This window comes from Callorhinus ursinus, unplaced genomic scaffold, assembly GCF_003265705.2.
Source record: "Callorhinus ursinus isolate GAN/ISIS: 27379988/994484 unplaced genomic scaffold, GSC_fseal_2.0 scaffold47, whole genome shotgun sequence".
Classification (NCBI taxonomy): Eukaryota; Metazoa; Chordata; class Mammalia; order Carnivora; family Otariidae; genus Callorhinus; species Callorhinus ursinus.
In genome coordinates, this window is record NW_027397109.1 from 7,969,757 (window position 1) to 7,984,833 (window position 15,077).

The 15,077-nt window shown below is 38.0% G+C and overlaps 1 protein-coding gene across 4 annotated transcripts in view; it reads left to right on the forward strand.

Moving 5' to 3' along the window:
• ENTREP2 (endosomal transmembrane epsin interactor 2) overlaps nt 1-15,077 on the forward strand; it is a 459,294-nt gene that overhangs the window by 333,255 nt on the left and 110,962 nt on the right. For 3 of the 4 annotated variants that reach the window (XM_025893132.2, XM_073882519.1, XM_073882521.1), the window contains exon 3: nt 10,511-10,621. In XM_025893132.2, the coding sequence (XP_025748917.1) occupies nt 10,511-10,621 (111 nt within the window). Of the gene's footprint in view, nt 1-4,395; nt 4,445-10,510; nt 10,622-15,077 lie in introns of those variants that run through there. The other variant, XM_073882520.1, reaches the window with a different exon arrangement.

Consider the following 15,077-nt stretch of genomic DNA (forward strand, 5'->3'; position numbering starts at 1 on the left):
TTAAATTTTTGTTTTTGCTCTGTAAATTCAGTATACTTTTTAAGGTAGTTTAGTGTAGTAACACTGATAAGTTTTTCTGATATCTAACAATCCTGGGGCAAATCCTTCTTGTGGATGATACATTTTAAAACAATTTGTTTTTTTATTTGCTAAAAATTTATAAATTTTTTTTGGTCATAAGTGGAATTAGCCTTTAATTTTCCTATATTGTATTGCATTATTGGCTTTGAGATTACACTTATTTTTTTATTTATACCCATACTTACAGAAAAGTTGCAAGCACAGTGCAAGGAATTTTATCCCCTGGAGCTCTTTGAGTGCATAAGTTATCATGTTTCTTTATTCTCCTTCAGTCTGCAAACAGTTCCTTAGTCCTTCTTTGACTTTTATGATCTCGACACTTGAGGACTACAGGCTGTTATTTTGTAGAACATCTGCAGTTGGAATTTGTCTGCTGTTGCTTTATGATCAGATTCAAGTTATGCATCTTCAGCAGGAATACCATGGAAGTGATGTGGTGTTTTTCTCTTTTGGATCCTGTCACTGGCACAAAATTTCAATTTGTCCTGTTGTTTGGTGATTTTAATCACTTTGCCTAAAGAAGTTTTGTTTTTGTTTTTTACCATTCCCCCCCTCTGAAATTGTCTGTGTCCCCTTGTAATAAATGAATAAGTTATGTGGAGATACTTAGACTTTGTAAATATTCCTCACCAAATTTTCAATTTATTCATTGTCTATTTTTATCTGTGTAGACTCATGGGTTATAATCTTTTACTATCATTATGTCTTTTGATACTCAAATCATCCCTGATTTGGCCAGTGGGAACCTTTTTAAGCTGTACCTATCTCCTCTCCAACAATGAGTAACTCAGATCCTATTATTCTTACAATGTTGATTTGATCAATCCCCCTGTAAGTAACCAGTCTCCTTTTGTGGCTGCTACTTACGCCCCCCCACATGGGGATGCCCTTTGCTCCCGGGTGCTGAGCTGACATCCCACAGGAACTGCCCTTCTCTGAGGACACACCCACCTGTCAATGCTTGGGCTCCAGCTCCCTCCTGGGCCCCTTGCCTTTCACTCCCCTCCCACATGTATCTTGTTCTGTTCTACTTCATGGCTTTAGCACTGAATTGCCCAGGAAATAGAAAACATTGTTCTATTCTCGTAACTAAGTTGGGTTGCTTTTCTTTTGCCATATTATAGGATTACATGTTTTTGAAGGTTTTGAAGAAATCCACCTGTAAAAGGCTGTGGGCCTGGTGTTTTCGGTTGGTAGGTTTTTAACTCCTGATTTTATTTCATTAATGGGATGTTCGAATTTTCTCTTCAAATTACTTTCGGTTACTTGTATTTTCTAGAAAGTGTTTTCATCTATTTTCTGATGTATTAACCAAGTTTTCTTAGTATTTTCCTTTGATTTAAACATAATTAAAAATAAACATCTTGGCGCCTGGGTGGCTCAGTTGTTAAGTGGCTGCCTTTGGCTCAGGTCATGATCCCAGGGTCCTGGGATCAAGCCCCGTGTAGGGTCCCTGCTCTGCAGAGAGCCTGCTTCTCCCTCTCCCTCTGTCTGCCACTCTGCCTAGTTGTGCTCTCTCTCTCTCTGTCAAATAAATAAATAAAATCTTTAAAATAAATAAATAAACATCTTCACTTATATCCACCTTTGCATTCTCAGCACTATTTTTGCTTTCACTCTTTTTTTTTTTTTCATTATCCCCCTAGAGCCAGTTTTGCCAGGAGCTTTGGTTATTTGGGGTCCATTGAGATTTCATATGAATCTAGTGTTTTTAATACAATACAAATTCTTGGGTTTATATTGGCACATAGCTTTACTTTTAGCATGTAAGTAAAACATTGTCATTTATTCCGTAACTATATAGAGAACTGTCAGTGTTGCAAGGATCCTATTATTATGAATACATGATGAGAAAAATGGGATTTTTTCATTATTTCCTTCCCATTTATTTAACAGAGCAGATGCTAAATTGACTGGCCATTTTGGGGCTCTGTTGTAGTTTACCCAGCCTTGGGATACTCCAGAGTTTCTGAATATCAGAATCCTGTTCTCTGGTTATAAATTGTCAAACCCTAAGGGTAGTCAGGGGGGATATAGTGAGCTTCCATACACATTTGTAGGTCTGTTTTATTTGTTTTGTTTTTTATGGGAAGAAGCAGATTTGAAAAGGGTAAAAACCATCTAGAAGTAGTATAATGACATAGCTTGAAGACTGCAAAACAGGCTAATTTCTAAAGATGAGCTGGAAGTGAAACAAACAAAGGAAAAAGCTCGCCTTTCATGGGAACAGAAGAACACAATGACTGTGTTTATTGATGAATCTTTTCTTTTCATGGTAGTTGTCTCATTTTGTACCCTTTTGTGAGCTTTTCTGTTTTTCTCACAGGGAAATAGCAGGCCTACCCAAGTACCCTCTAAGACTTATTTGGCAATTTAGATTCTCATTTTAGGCATTTTTTTTTTAAAGTAACAAATGTGTCAATGTTTCTTGCCCTTATATAGGATATATTATAGTTAAATGTGATCAACTGTGTTTTGGAATGTGTGGAGGCAGCAGACATCGATTCCTAGGCTCCAGTTCCTATGAGAAATTACTGAGTTTATGACAACTCTAGCCATCATTTGTTGGATTCCCCCCCCGCCCCGTGTTGCCCTGCATTTGCATTTAGCCCATTATGTACTCAGACCCCTTTACTTACCTCATTTACTAATATGTGATGTATTTTGTTTCACAAGATACACTTTAAAGTACTGATTACCTTTTCTGGTTTCAAAAAATTTTCATTGTTAGACTGATAATGTGCCTGAATACACAGATCCGTGTTTGACAACTTAATTTTTCTGTCTTGGTCTCAGATGTTCAAAATAGTTTTTCCTTATTCTAGGACCAAAGTTCATGGAATCAAAGTGGAATTTAAATGATTCTACCACAAAATATCAAAGCTCTATAGTCACCAAGAATGTGTGTTCATTGCTTACTTGGGATTGAACTGAAAGTTTTGGAAATCTAAGTAGAAGAGTTTTCTGTGGACTAGAATCGTATCTTGATGTCCACATGCCCAAACTAATTTGGTTCTGTACTAACACTTGGAACTGGGTCTAGGAGAGCCACTCCAGCAGTACTGATCTCTGAAGATGTAAAGGCAAAGGACCTTTCCCAGGTCAAAGACACTCCCTAAAATACACCAGATTGTGGGCAGTCGGAGTAGAGTCTGGGTGATTTTACTGGACCTTGACCAGAGAGGAGAGTCTGCATCTATTTGTTTTGGCATCCACACCACTTTTTATAGCATCTGGCTCCTGGTATAGGCTCAAAATATGCTGAGTGAGTTAATGAATGAATGGTCCATTAGTCCCTGCTTGCACAGTCCTATTAATAAGAGCTGACATTTAGTCATCTTGTCCTCTGCTTGGCACATATGCAGGAAGTGTTTGATGAACTGTCAAGCTGATCTTCAGTGACATTGTTTCTTCCTCCGCCTTGCTTCTTGCAGATACTCATTTCCATTTTGATCATGGTGCAGCTGCTGCTTATGGATTTCTCCCCACAACCTCATATTCATTCAGTAAACATTTTTTCAACACCTCCTGTAGACCAGTCGCTGAGAATGCAGTTGTGGCCAAGATACACACAATCTCTGCTTCTACAGCAGAGAATCCAGCCTCATCTACAGGGGTCAATGAAGGCCTCTCAGAAGAGGTCTCAATATCAGGTGATGGCTTAGGGATGAGCAAGAATCAGGCGAAGGAACCAAGAGGGTAAAGCAGCATGTTTTGGGAAAAGAAAATAATAGAACAGAAACTTGAATTCTAGGCATGAAAAAGATACTCACGGCTAGATGGTAGAGGGTGTGGCAGAAGACACAGCTGGAGACAGGCTGAGGAAGTAGGCAAAGACCAGGTCAGCAATTTACAAGGTTTGTTGGGTCTTGGAAATTCAAACCAAGGAGTTTTATTAAGGCCGGGAGATGCTACTGAAGAGTTTTGAGCAGAGGAGTGACATCATTCATTCATTCATTCATTCACTCATTCAACAAATATGGATCAATTGCCTAGCTAGGCTCTTGTGGTCATCAGTGAATAAAACAGAGATCCCTGCTCATGAGAATCCATTTATATTTTAGTAAGATTATTCTGGTCCCAGAGTCAAGGAAGTCAAGACTGGAGGCAGGAAGAACAAAGAAAAGCCATCCATGGAGACTCAGGTGATGATCATTGAAACTCTAGAGTGACACCAGTGGGGATGGCAAGATTTTCTATATAGAACTAACGGGACTTGCTGATTTGTTAGGTGCAGTCAGAGTAAGGGAGATTGAGTCAAAAACACCTCATACCCTGAACGGGGGAAATTAAGGAGGATGGTGATGCCAGTAGTCGGACAGCATTTCAGGAAGATTTTCCTGATTTCGATTTTGTGTGCTAAGTGAGTATGAGAAGCCTCTGAGATGTCTGGGTGGAAATGTTGAGCAGACAGTTGTTCATATATGGTAGAATAGGTCTGGGAGGGAGACAAAAACAAGAATCATGAACATAAATGGAGCCATATGTCATGTTCTTAGATAAGGTAACACAGATGGGATTTACAGTATAAGAGCAGTAGTATATGGATGTTGTGGCTATTAGGGATGTTCACAAATCATCAGGTTCTTTCTTTTTTATGTATTTGTTTATTTTTTGGTAGATATTATTTTTTTATTAACATATAATGCATTATTTGTTTCAGGGTACAGGTCTGTGCATCAGGTTCTTTCTTTTCCAGGCATTTGGTAGGACTGTACTTCTTCATCCCTTTGGATGTTGAGTGTGGCCATGTGGCTTCTTTGGCAGATGAAATGTGAACAGATATTGCATGTGACATCTCTAGCAGGAGCTTTAAGTTCCATGGCCGAAATGATTATAGGAGCAGCACTGAAGTGAAGCCTTCATTGGCTTGAGTGCCTAAGTAAACCTAGGGCAAAACCCACTTGACTTGTTTTGGTCATGTAACAGAAGCAAAAAATACACTTCTGTTGTGTTTGGCCTCTGAGATTTTAGAGTTACTCTTAACTGGTCCAGAAATTGATCCAGAAATCCTACCCTGAGACAGAGGAGGAGGTTGGAAAGATAACTAACCTGGTACGTAATGGAAAGACATTTGGTAAAAGTGACTTTTGTGGTAACTTGAAGAAGCAGATCATACACCTAATGAACCGATAACTCTAAAGTTAGAAAACAGAACACCGGTAGCATGAATGTTGGTGCCTGTGGCTGCATCTAGCAAAAATTTGAGGAAAGAGACAAAATTGGAAAACCCTCGGCTGGTATGTGTTCAGGGATAGATAGAGAGAATCCAGAAATGTATGGATATGCAAGTGCTTCTGAATCCCCAACCAGTGAAAAATGAAATAGAGAGACAAAGGGAAATTAAGCCACATTCTTGGGGCAAAGATCAAATCCATGGTATAGTTGTCACCCCCGTTGTCAAAATATATGAATGTATTACAGTGGTTTAGGATAAAGGTTTAACTAGCGCTTGGATGGCCAATATTTTTTTAAGATTTTATTTATTTATTTGAGAGAGAGGATGAGATAGAGAGAGAGCATGAGAGGGGGGAGGGTCAGAGGGAGAAGCAGACTCCTCGCCGAGCAGGGAGCCCAATGCGGGACTCGATCCCGGGACTCCAGGATCATGACCTGAGCCGAAGGCAGTCGCCTAACCGACTGAGCCACCCAGGCGCCCCTGGATGTCCCAATATTTTTAAAAGGACAAGATGAGAGAAAAAAATTTAAATGTGGTCTGTCCACCAAAAGCATGAAGACCAAAAGTACACAATCAAGTTGAGAGAGAGAAACGTGATGGGAGTAAATGTGTATATATATATATATATATATATATATATAGAGAGAGAGAGAGAGAGAGAGAGGGGGCAAATCTAAGATGTATGCCTAGAAAACAAGTAAAGGTGTGGCTATAGGCACAATTCCAAACAAGACTAAATTAAAAAAAATCCCTAACAATAAAAAATAAAACAAATGAATCTGGGTTCCCAGTCTATAGCATAGCCACACATAAAGGAACCCTGGTGACTCTAAAACACCATAATTTGACCACTTTTTCTTGGTAGAATGTGCTCTAAGGATAGAAAGAAATATAAAAATCTTAAACTATTTTCAATAATCATGTTTTTGATGCTAGCATTAGTATTGTTATTTTGAGACTATTGTGTGGCTATCATGAGATTAAATCAGATGGATAATTGCAATGAGAAATAAGGTTTCTGGCATGGTTGGAAGGAAATAGAGATATAAGGTTGAGGCGATTAAGTAAAAACCCTGTAGTTTTGAATTTGAATTTAAATTTGAATCAGAGACATCAATATGTTATGATATATTGTATCTAACAACTGAAAGTACTGAAAACAAAGACCAAGTAGCAAGGGCACCTTTGGCATGAAAAGCGTGGTATCTAAAATACCATTCTGATTGAAAGGAACCAGGTTGTACTGGAGAGATGGCTGGTTCCAGGTCTGGGGCAGGGAATGTGTGTGACAATCTTGGAACATCTTGTCATACTAGAAAGCAAGAAAGCTTTCAGAGTCTACTAGAGTTGTGTCAACTTGAATTGACTCTCTCTTGCTAATGACTCCAGTGATTGAAACATATGGAATTTTTTTAAGCTCATAATGAATCAAACACACACACACACATAGAGTAAACAAACAGTACCTTTGGAGGATGCTAGCGACCCTACTAATTTTTTTTAATAAACATGTGTCAAAGATTATATTTGGCTCATTATTTAATGAGGGAACCAGTAAAATGGTACAACCAGTTCAAAGGAGAATTCAAGCATAAGCCATCAGGAATGCTGAAATACATTTACCAATAGATAAAAAAGTGGTCAGCATCCATAGGGTGGCAACCATTGCATTCCACCAGACAAAATTCATTTATGTTTCTGTTATCAAAAATAAGTTACAGGGGCGCCTGGGTGACTCAGTCGGTTAAGCATCTGCCTTTGGCTCAGGTCATAATCCCAGGGCCCTGGGATTGAGTCCTGAGTCTGACTCCCTGCTCAGTGGGGAGTCTGCTTCTCTCTCTGCCCCTCCCACCCCCAACTCATGCTCACATTCTCTCTCTCTCTCTCTCAAAAATAAATAAATACAATCTTAAAAAAATAATTTACTTTACTAGGATTATTCTACACTGTACAGAGTTGTCAAAGAGCTTAAAGACAATGAAAGGCACTAATAACTCAAAAGGGTACACTAGGCAGGATATCCAGTGGGTTTTTTTTTTCCTATTTTAAAGTTTTTAACAAGTTTTTATGACACTCTCTCCCCTCTTTATCATATTATCTTAAAGAATATTCTTTTATTTATTTATTTTTATTATGTTATCACCATACAGTACATCATTAGTTTTTGATGTAGTGATCCATGATCCATTGTTTGTGTATAATACCCAGTGCTCATTACACTTGCCCTCCTTAATGCCCGTCACTGGGCTACCCATCCCTCCCACCCCCTTCCCCTCTGAAACTCTCAGATTGTTTCCTGGAGTCCAGAGTCTTTCATGGTTCATCTTTCCCTCTGATTCCCCCCCTTTAGTTTTCCCTTCCTTCCCCTATGATCCTCTGTGCTATTCCTTATGATCCACATATGAGTGAAACCATATGATAACTGTCTTTCTCCGCTTGACTTATTTTGACAAATCAGGAAAAAATATCCAATGGAAAAAAGACAGTTTCTTCAATAAATGGTGCTGGGAAAATTGGACAGCTATATACAGAAGAATGAAACTCGACCATTCTCTTATACCATTCACAAAGATAAACTCAAAATGGATGAAAGACCTCATTGTGAGACAGGAATCCGTCAAAATCCTGGAGGAGAACATAGGCAGTAACCTCTTTGACATCGGCCACAGCAACTTCTTTCATAACGTGTTTCCAAAGGCAAGGGAAACAAAAGCAAAAATGAACTTTTGGGATTTCTTCAAGATAAAAAGCTTCTGCACAGCAAAGGAAACAAAACAAAGAGGCAACCCACAGAATGGGAGAAGGTATTTGCAAATGACATTACAGATAAAGCACTGGTACAGGATCTATAAAGAACTTCTCAAACTCAACACCCAAAAAACAAATAATCAAGTCAAAAAATGGGCAGAAGACATGAACAGACACTTCTCCAAAGAAGACGTACAAATGGCTAACAGACACATGAAAAAATGGTCAACATCATTAGCTATCAGGGAAATTCAAATCAAAATCACATTGAGATTCCACCCTACACCAGTTAGAATGGCAAAAACTAACAAGTCAGGAAACAACAAATGTTGGAGAGGTTGTGGAGAAAGGGGAACCGTCTTGCACTGTTGGTGGGAATGCAAGTTGGTACAGCCACTTTGGAAAACAGTATGGAGGTTCCTCCAAAAGCTAAAAATAGAGCTACCTTATGACCCAGCAATTACACTACTGGGTATTTACCCCAAAGATACAGATGTAGTGAAAAGAAGGGGCACATGCACCCCAATGTTCATAGCAGCAATGTCCGCAATAGCCAAACTATGGAAAGAGCCAAGATGCCCTTTAACAGATGAATGGATAAAGAAGATGTGGTCCATATATACAATGGAATATTACTCAGCCATCCGAAAGGATGAATACCCACCATTTTCATCGACGTGGATGGAACTGGAGGGAATTAAAGATTATTCTTGATCACAAGAAAAGTTTTGTTTCAGGGTACCTGGGTGGCTCAGATGGTTAAGCGTCTGTCTTCAGCTCAGGTCCTGATCTCCAGGTTCTGGGATCGAGCCTCATGTCAGGCTCCCAGCTCAGCGGGGAGTCTCCTCCCTCCTCCTTGGCCTCTTTCCCTGCTTGTGCTCTCTCTGTCTCTCTCGCTCTCTCTTTCTCAAATGAATAAAATCTTTTTTTTTAAATATCTTTTTTAAAAAAAAGAAAAAGAAAAGTTTTGTTTCATTAGATTTAGGCTGATTATTTATACAGGCGCAGCAAGAGTATTAACTAACCATATAGGCCTGAGTTTATCTGGTAAATATAGCACCATGTCAACTAATTATTTTGAAATTTGGAAAATAAGCAAAGAATCAAACATATATTCTGATTTTCCTGTATGAACTGTACCCTAGGGTGAAAAAACCATTAATGAAGGCAGAAGACCATAGGGGAAGAGAGAGCCAAAATGAAACAAGTCAAAACGAGAGAGGGAGACAAACCATAAGAGACTCTTAATCTTAGGAAACAAACTGAGGGTTGCTGGAAGGGGGGGGTGGGAGGGCTGGGGTACCTGGGTGATGTATATTGGGGAGGGTGTGTGTTGTAATGAGCACTGGGTATTATATAAGACTGATGAATCACAGACCTGTACTCCTGAAACAAAAATACATTATATGTTAATTAATTGAATTTAAATTAAAAAAGTTGATGAGGAAAAGTGTTCTATATACTGATCCCTGGGAATAAAGAACGAAGAAGAAATGATGGTGTTATCCTAGCACAATTTTGGAATCCCTAACAAATTAATTGTCTAAGCAATCATTAAAAATGGCTGCCCACATCATAGACATTATTTGCCTTCTATTAGTCTGAATTTGATCAAACCTCTGTGTGTAACCGCCAAATTACAAGAAATCTAGAGAATGGGGAAATGTTAACTAATAGGAGGAGACAGCAAAGTTTAGACTGTAGAAAACTGTAAAGGACAAATTAACAGGACTCTTCAATAAATTTCATGGAAGAAAAAATACAATGGATGGGAAAGCCCATAAACTAAAAAATATACCAGATGCAAATAATCAGTTGCACTATATGGAACTCCTTTGTATCCTGTGTAAACTGATTCAGAAAATTTTTGAGATTATTAAGGAAATGTGAACTCTGAACATTTGATATTAATGAATGATTACTCTAGAGATGATGACATTATTTTGGTTGTGTTTTCAAAAACCGTCTTATTTTAGAAACATACACTGAAAGGATGAAATGATATCATGTCTGATATTTCCTGCAAAATAATCTAGAAGGTATAAATGAAGAGAAGGTATAAATAGGAGAAGGTATAAATGAAACACAACAGCCCATGAGTTAGTTGTTGAGTCTGGGTGGTAGGTACTTGGGGCTTCATTAAACTGTCTTCTCTGGTTTTGCATAGGTATGAAATTTTCCACAAAAAAATTAAATAAATATAAAGGCCTTCTAATAAATAAACTTCCTTCCATTGGTTTTCTTTAGTCATTTCTAACGTGTTATTTTTGAGACTATATAAAACTATTTTGAGACTATATAATGTATAGTATTTTCAAGTTTTGCCTCTAAAATATTTTACAATGTAATTCAAATTTTGAGAAATAATACCATCCTTTAAAAAAAAATGCAGATGTTACTCATATAATTATTTGATCAACTGAAAGCTTTTTTAAAGCCAAATCACTTTTCCTTCGAACTTCTCCAAGTGAATAATCCATTTTTTGTTTGGTTTGTTTCCAGATAACCTTTTTCATGCTGCTCTCAGCAGTGTGCGTAATGCTGAATTTGGCTGGTTCAATTCTCTCCTGTCAGAATGCTCAGCTAGTCAACTCCCTAGAAGGCTGTCAGTTGGTGAGTAATGAAATGAAAACCTTTTGAAAAAGGTCACAGGCTTTGATTTTGCCTGAAAGTAATTTTAAAAATAAATTTTGTTATATCCTTGGGTTTAGTCTCGTGTTTTATAATTGTATAAGGAATTTAAGTTGGTTCATTTCTAAGCATTATCTCAAATTAAAACTCATCCTACTTGTAAGTCAGTTACTAAAAGTATATTTCTAAGGATGACAGTATAGTGCTGTTTTAGAGCAAATGTCTTTGGCAATGATTATATTTTGGCATTTGTTGCATTGATTTTTCTCGCCACTGAATTTTTAAAAATCAATTGTGTAAGTCGATTGTAAGTGCCGTGATACATACAAGCTTGATAATGGGTGCATCAAAACAATTTAGTTCACTTTTTTTTTCAATTCAAAAAGTGGATTATCTTTTAGATCTAGGAGAACGGTAGACAGGGTGCTGTGTACATTGTAGGGCATCGGTAAGTGGTTTGTTGGATAGAAGCTTCATTCCCTATCATGACTTAGCTCCTGGGACCATATATGTGCTTCTGGGTGGGGCAGTCACATTCGGTAAGGGGCATACAGTTTGACTCTCGATAAGACCATGGCTGCTGGATGTGAGACACTGGCATTTGTTGGTTTATCTTGGAAGACTACACAGGGCTACCTTGTAGAGCCATTCTCCTCCAGAGCTGCCTGTGCACTTGCTGGGCCTGGGGTTGTTATTTCTGAGAGGTCAGGGGGCTATCCTGAATTACCTGAAGCTTCTCCGTAGCAGAGCCATGCTTACTTTTCTTGTGGCCATGCCGTTCGTGTTCAGAAGAGCAGCTGTTGGGAAGCCTGCAGCTTTCTACAGTTTGTATCTAAGCAGGCTGGAAGGACTAGTGTCAGTTGGCACAGTTTCAATGCAGAGACACCTACTGAGTTCCAGAAACTAACTGTGAGAGCTTCAGCTTGCTGGCCTAGACCACACTGATCAGATTTCATCCCCATATGATATCCTGGGTATGGTGCAGTATTGCTCCTGACTGCTAAGAATTACACCCTGGAGCCCCACCACCATCAGAGAGGGTGACTTGCCAACTTGTATCCTTAACTGAGTCAGCCTCTTTATTCCTAAATACTAGGTGCTGTGAATATCATAACATCTGGCAACTCACAGGGGACTGGCCATTTTTTCCTCTGATACCCCCTTTTTTCAATGCAAGGCCTTGTGTGTGGGAGAGAGTGTTTGGGGTGATGAGAAGTGACAGTGTGTGGAGGTCCAGATGAAGCAGAAGGCCCACACCTACTGCCCCACATTGAAAGGCTGACCCCTCCAGGTCTTAATCTCAGACTCTGTTTTCCTAGATCATAGCATTGTGAAAGGATAGAACAGGTAGATTTGATTTCCTTTATTCTTTCTGCCTTCAGGAGCTGCCCCCCCCGAAGGAAATTAAACAAACATCATGTACACACGTACACTCATATACGTCTTGGTTATAGAGGACTGTGGACTCATCAATATTTATCTGACTTTAGAGCTTAATCCTAAGCATCTCTCTGCCCTGGCTCATACTTGGCCAGTAATTTCCTGAGTGAAATCAGTGTGCTCACTTGCTGAAGTGGAGTATGAATAGTAGAGAGAGCTGTGGATTTGGAATCAGGAAACCAGGATCAAAGTCATGACTTTATAACCGACTAGTTAAATGACTTAGGACAAATCACCTTCCCTGTCTCAGCTTTACTTCTCTTTCCTATTAAGGGTGGGTATTACCTGCCCTGAGCTTTTCCTAAGATACTTAATAAGGTAGGATTCATAAAATGCACAAGAAGTATACTCCTTTCCTTTTATAAAAGTTATGTAATTACTATAGAAAAATAAAAAAACAATACACTTTATTATTATGCTTATTATGTCCTTCCAGTATTCTCTGTGCATAATAGGTATGGATGTGTATGTATGTATGTGTGTGAACACAAAACATGTATGTATTTGACACACATTTAAATGTGCTATACTCTTCATGCAGCTTTGTGATTTAATTTTTTATCGGTTGTGAACATTATTTCATGCTTTAAATTCTTTTCTACAACTTTATTTGTAGTGGCTGCTCTGTATGAATGAATATAGCATTATTTATTTAACCAGTCTCTGCTTTTTGCATGTATGAAGGTTGCCACCATCCCTACACAAAATCTTTTTACAGCTCCTAAAAGTAGACTTGCTTGATCATAAGGAATCCACATCTTTAAAGCACTTGATACATATTGACACACTGCCTTCCAAAAGAGTTTACCAATTTATAATCTCAATATATGAGAATGATATTTTTCCTACACCCTTTGCCAGCACTGTAAATTCTTACTTTTAAAAATTTATGCTAATTTGAAAGGTATAAAATGACATCATTGCTTTAATTTGAACTTCTTTGAGTATTAGCAAGACTGAACTTTATTTATAACTGTGTATATATAAGTTTATATATGTACATGCATATACACATATATATGCAATGATATATGTGTGTGTATATATACCATTTATATTTCTTCTTCAGTGAGTTGACTATAACCTTTACCCATTTTTAGAAGTAGTTATCTTAATGATTTGTAAGAACTCTTTTTTTTTAATATTTTGCTTATTTATTTGACACAGAGAGAGAGATAGTGAGAGCAGGAACACAAGCAGGGGGAGTGGGAGAGGGAGAGGCAGGCTTCCCGCAGAGTGGGGAGCCTGATGTGGGGCTCCATCCCAGGACTCTGGGATCATGACCTGAGCCGAAGGCAGACACTTAACGACTGAGCCACCCAGGCGCCCCATGTAAGAACTCTTTATATATGCAATTATATAGTTTACTTATATTATAATTACACATACATAAGTTTATATGTGCATATACATATATGCAATATATATATAATTTATATTTCCTCTATGAATTGATTGGGGCCTTTACACATTTTAGATTCAACTATCTTGTTGACTTTTAAGAGATCTTTACATTTTATGGTTTTGAGTCCTATAGCTTGTATTGGTCGAATATACTTCCTGGATCATTATTTGCCTTTTAGTTTTAGTGCATTTAAATCTATGAATGTTTTCCTTTGTGGCCTTACCTTGAAACCAGTAAAAAGACATTCTTTCCAAGATCAAGTTACCTCCCCTTTTTTTTATATAGTTAACTCTTTCATATTCTGGAATTCATTTAAAGAATTTAAGTGTTCCCCAAAATGAGTAGCTAGCTTTCCTAAAACAATTCCCTGAGTAACCTTATATTTCACTGATGATTTGAAATGCCACCTGAATCCTAAGAGTCCTTTGATGACAAGCTACAAAAACTGACAAAACCATAGGCCATTTATTGCAAAGACGGTAGGGTCTATAGAATAAGCAAGAGGTCTGAAGATTCGGCTTGGTTCCAGAGAGGCTCCTATAGATGCAGAAGCCTGTCCCAGAGCGGGGGCCTGCTGCAGGAACCCTGAACTCCCCAGGGTATTGTTCTGCAGAAGTGAACAATTCCAGTGGTTTTTAATCTCCATGCATTTGCTCTAGAGTCGGAACCCAGAGAGAGAGTATTTGATTGGTCAGGGCAAGACAGAAATCTCCTTAACTGTCCCGCCACACCGAATCCAAGGTGATTCAAGACGTAATTCTCAAAAACGAAGTTAGGTATTATTAGGAAGGGTTGAAGTAGGAGGAGGCAAAAATATATGATTGGTGATCAAAAAACAACCAATATCTACTCCAACAGCATTATCATATGTATGTACACATACACACAGATACTTATTTTTATTTGCCTGTGAGTGAACTTTTCATTCTCCCTCCTCCTAGGTTTATTTATTTATATTCTAGAGCAGTATTACTTTAATTACTTTAACTTTATATATATATGTATATATATATATATATATATAGAGAGAGAGAGAGAGAAACTTTATATGTATGTATTTATATAGAGTCTATATGTATGTATATTTATATATACATAGACATATATACATATAATATATATATTTTACAACTGGAAGTGCAAGCCCTATCCCCCACCCCATTCCAGACTTGTTTTTTGAAGATTTTATTTATTTGAGAGAGAGAGTGAGTGGTAAGGAGAGGGAGAGCGAATCTGAAGCAGACTCCACAATGAGCACAGAGCCCCTCACTGGGCTTAATCCCACAACCACGAGATCATGACCTGAGCTGAAACCAAGAGTCAGAAGCTTCCCCGACTGAGCCACCCAGGCGCTCCCCTCTATTCCAGACTTTAATCTACTTTTTAAAAATATTCTTAGGAGTTTAGTCTTCCAGAATAGTTTAAAATTTGGAGAGTCAAGACTCAAAAGGAATAGATTTGAGAGTTGAACTGAAATCACATTAAAATTATAGATTGCCTTGGGAGAAAATTGATGTGTTAACAATACTGTGTTTTCCCATTCAGGAGCATTGTTTGTTTTGGTTTCTCCAAATTGTTTTTATAAATCCTTCA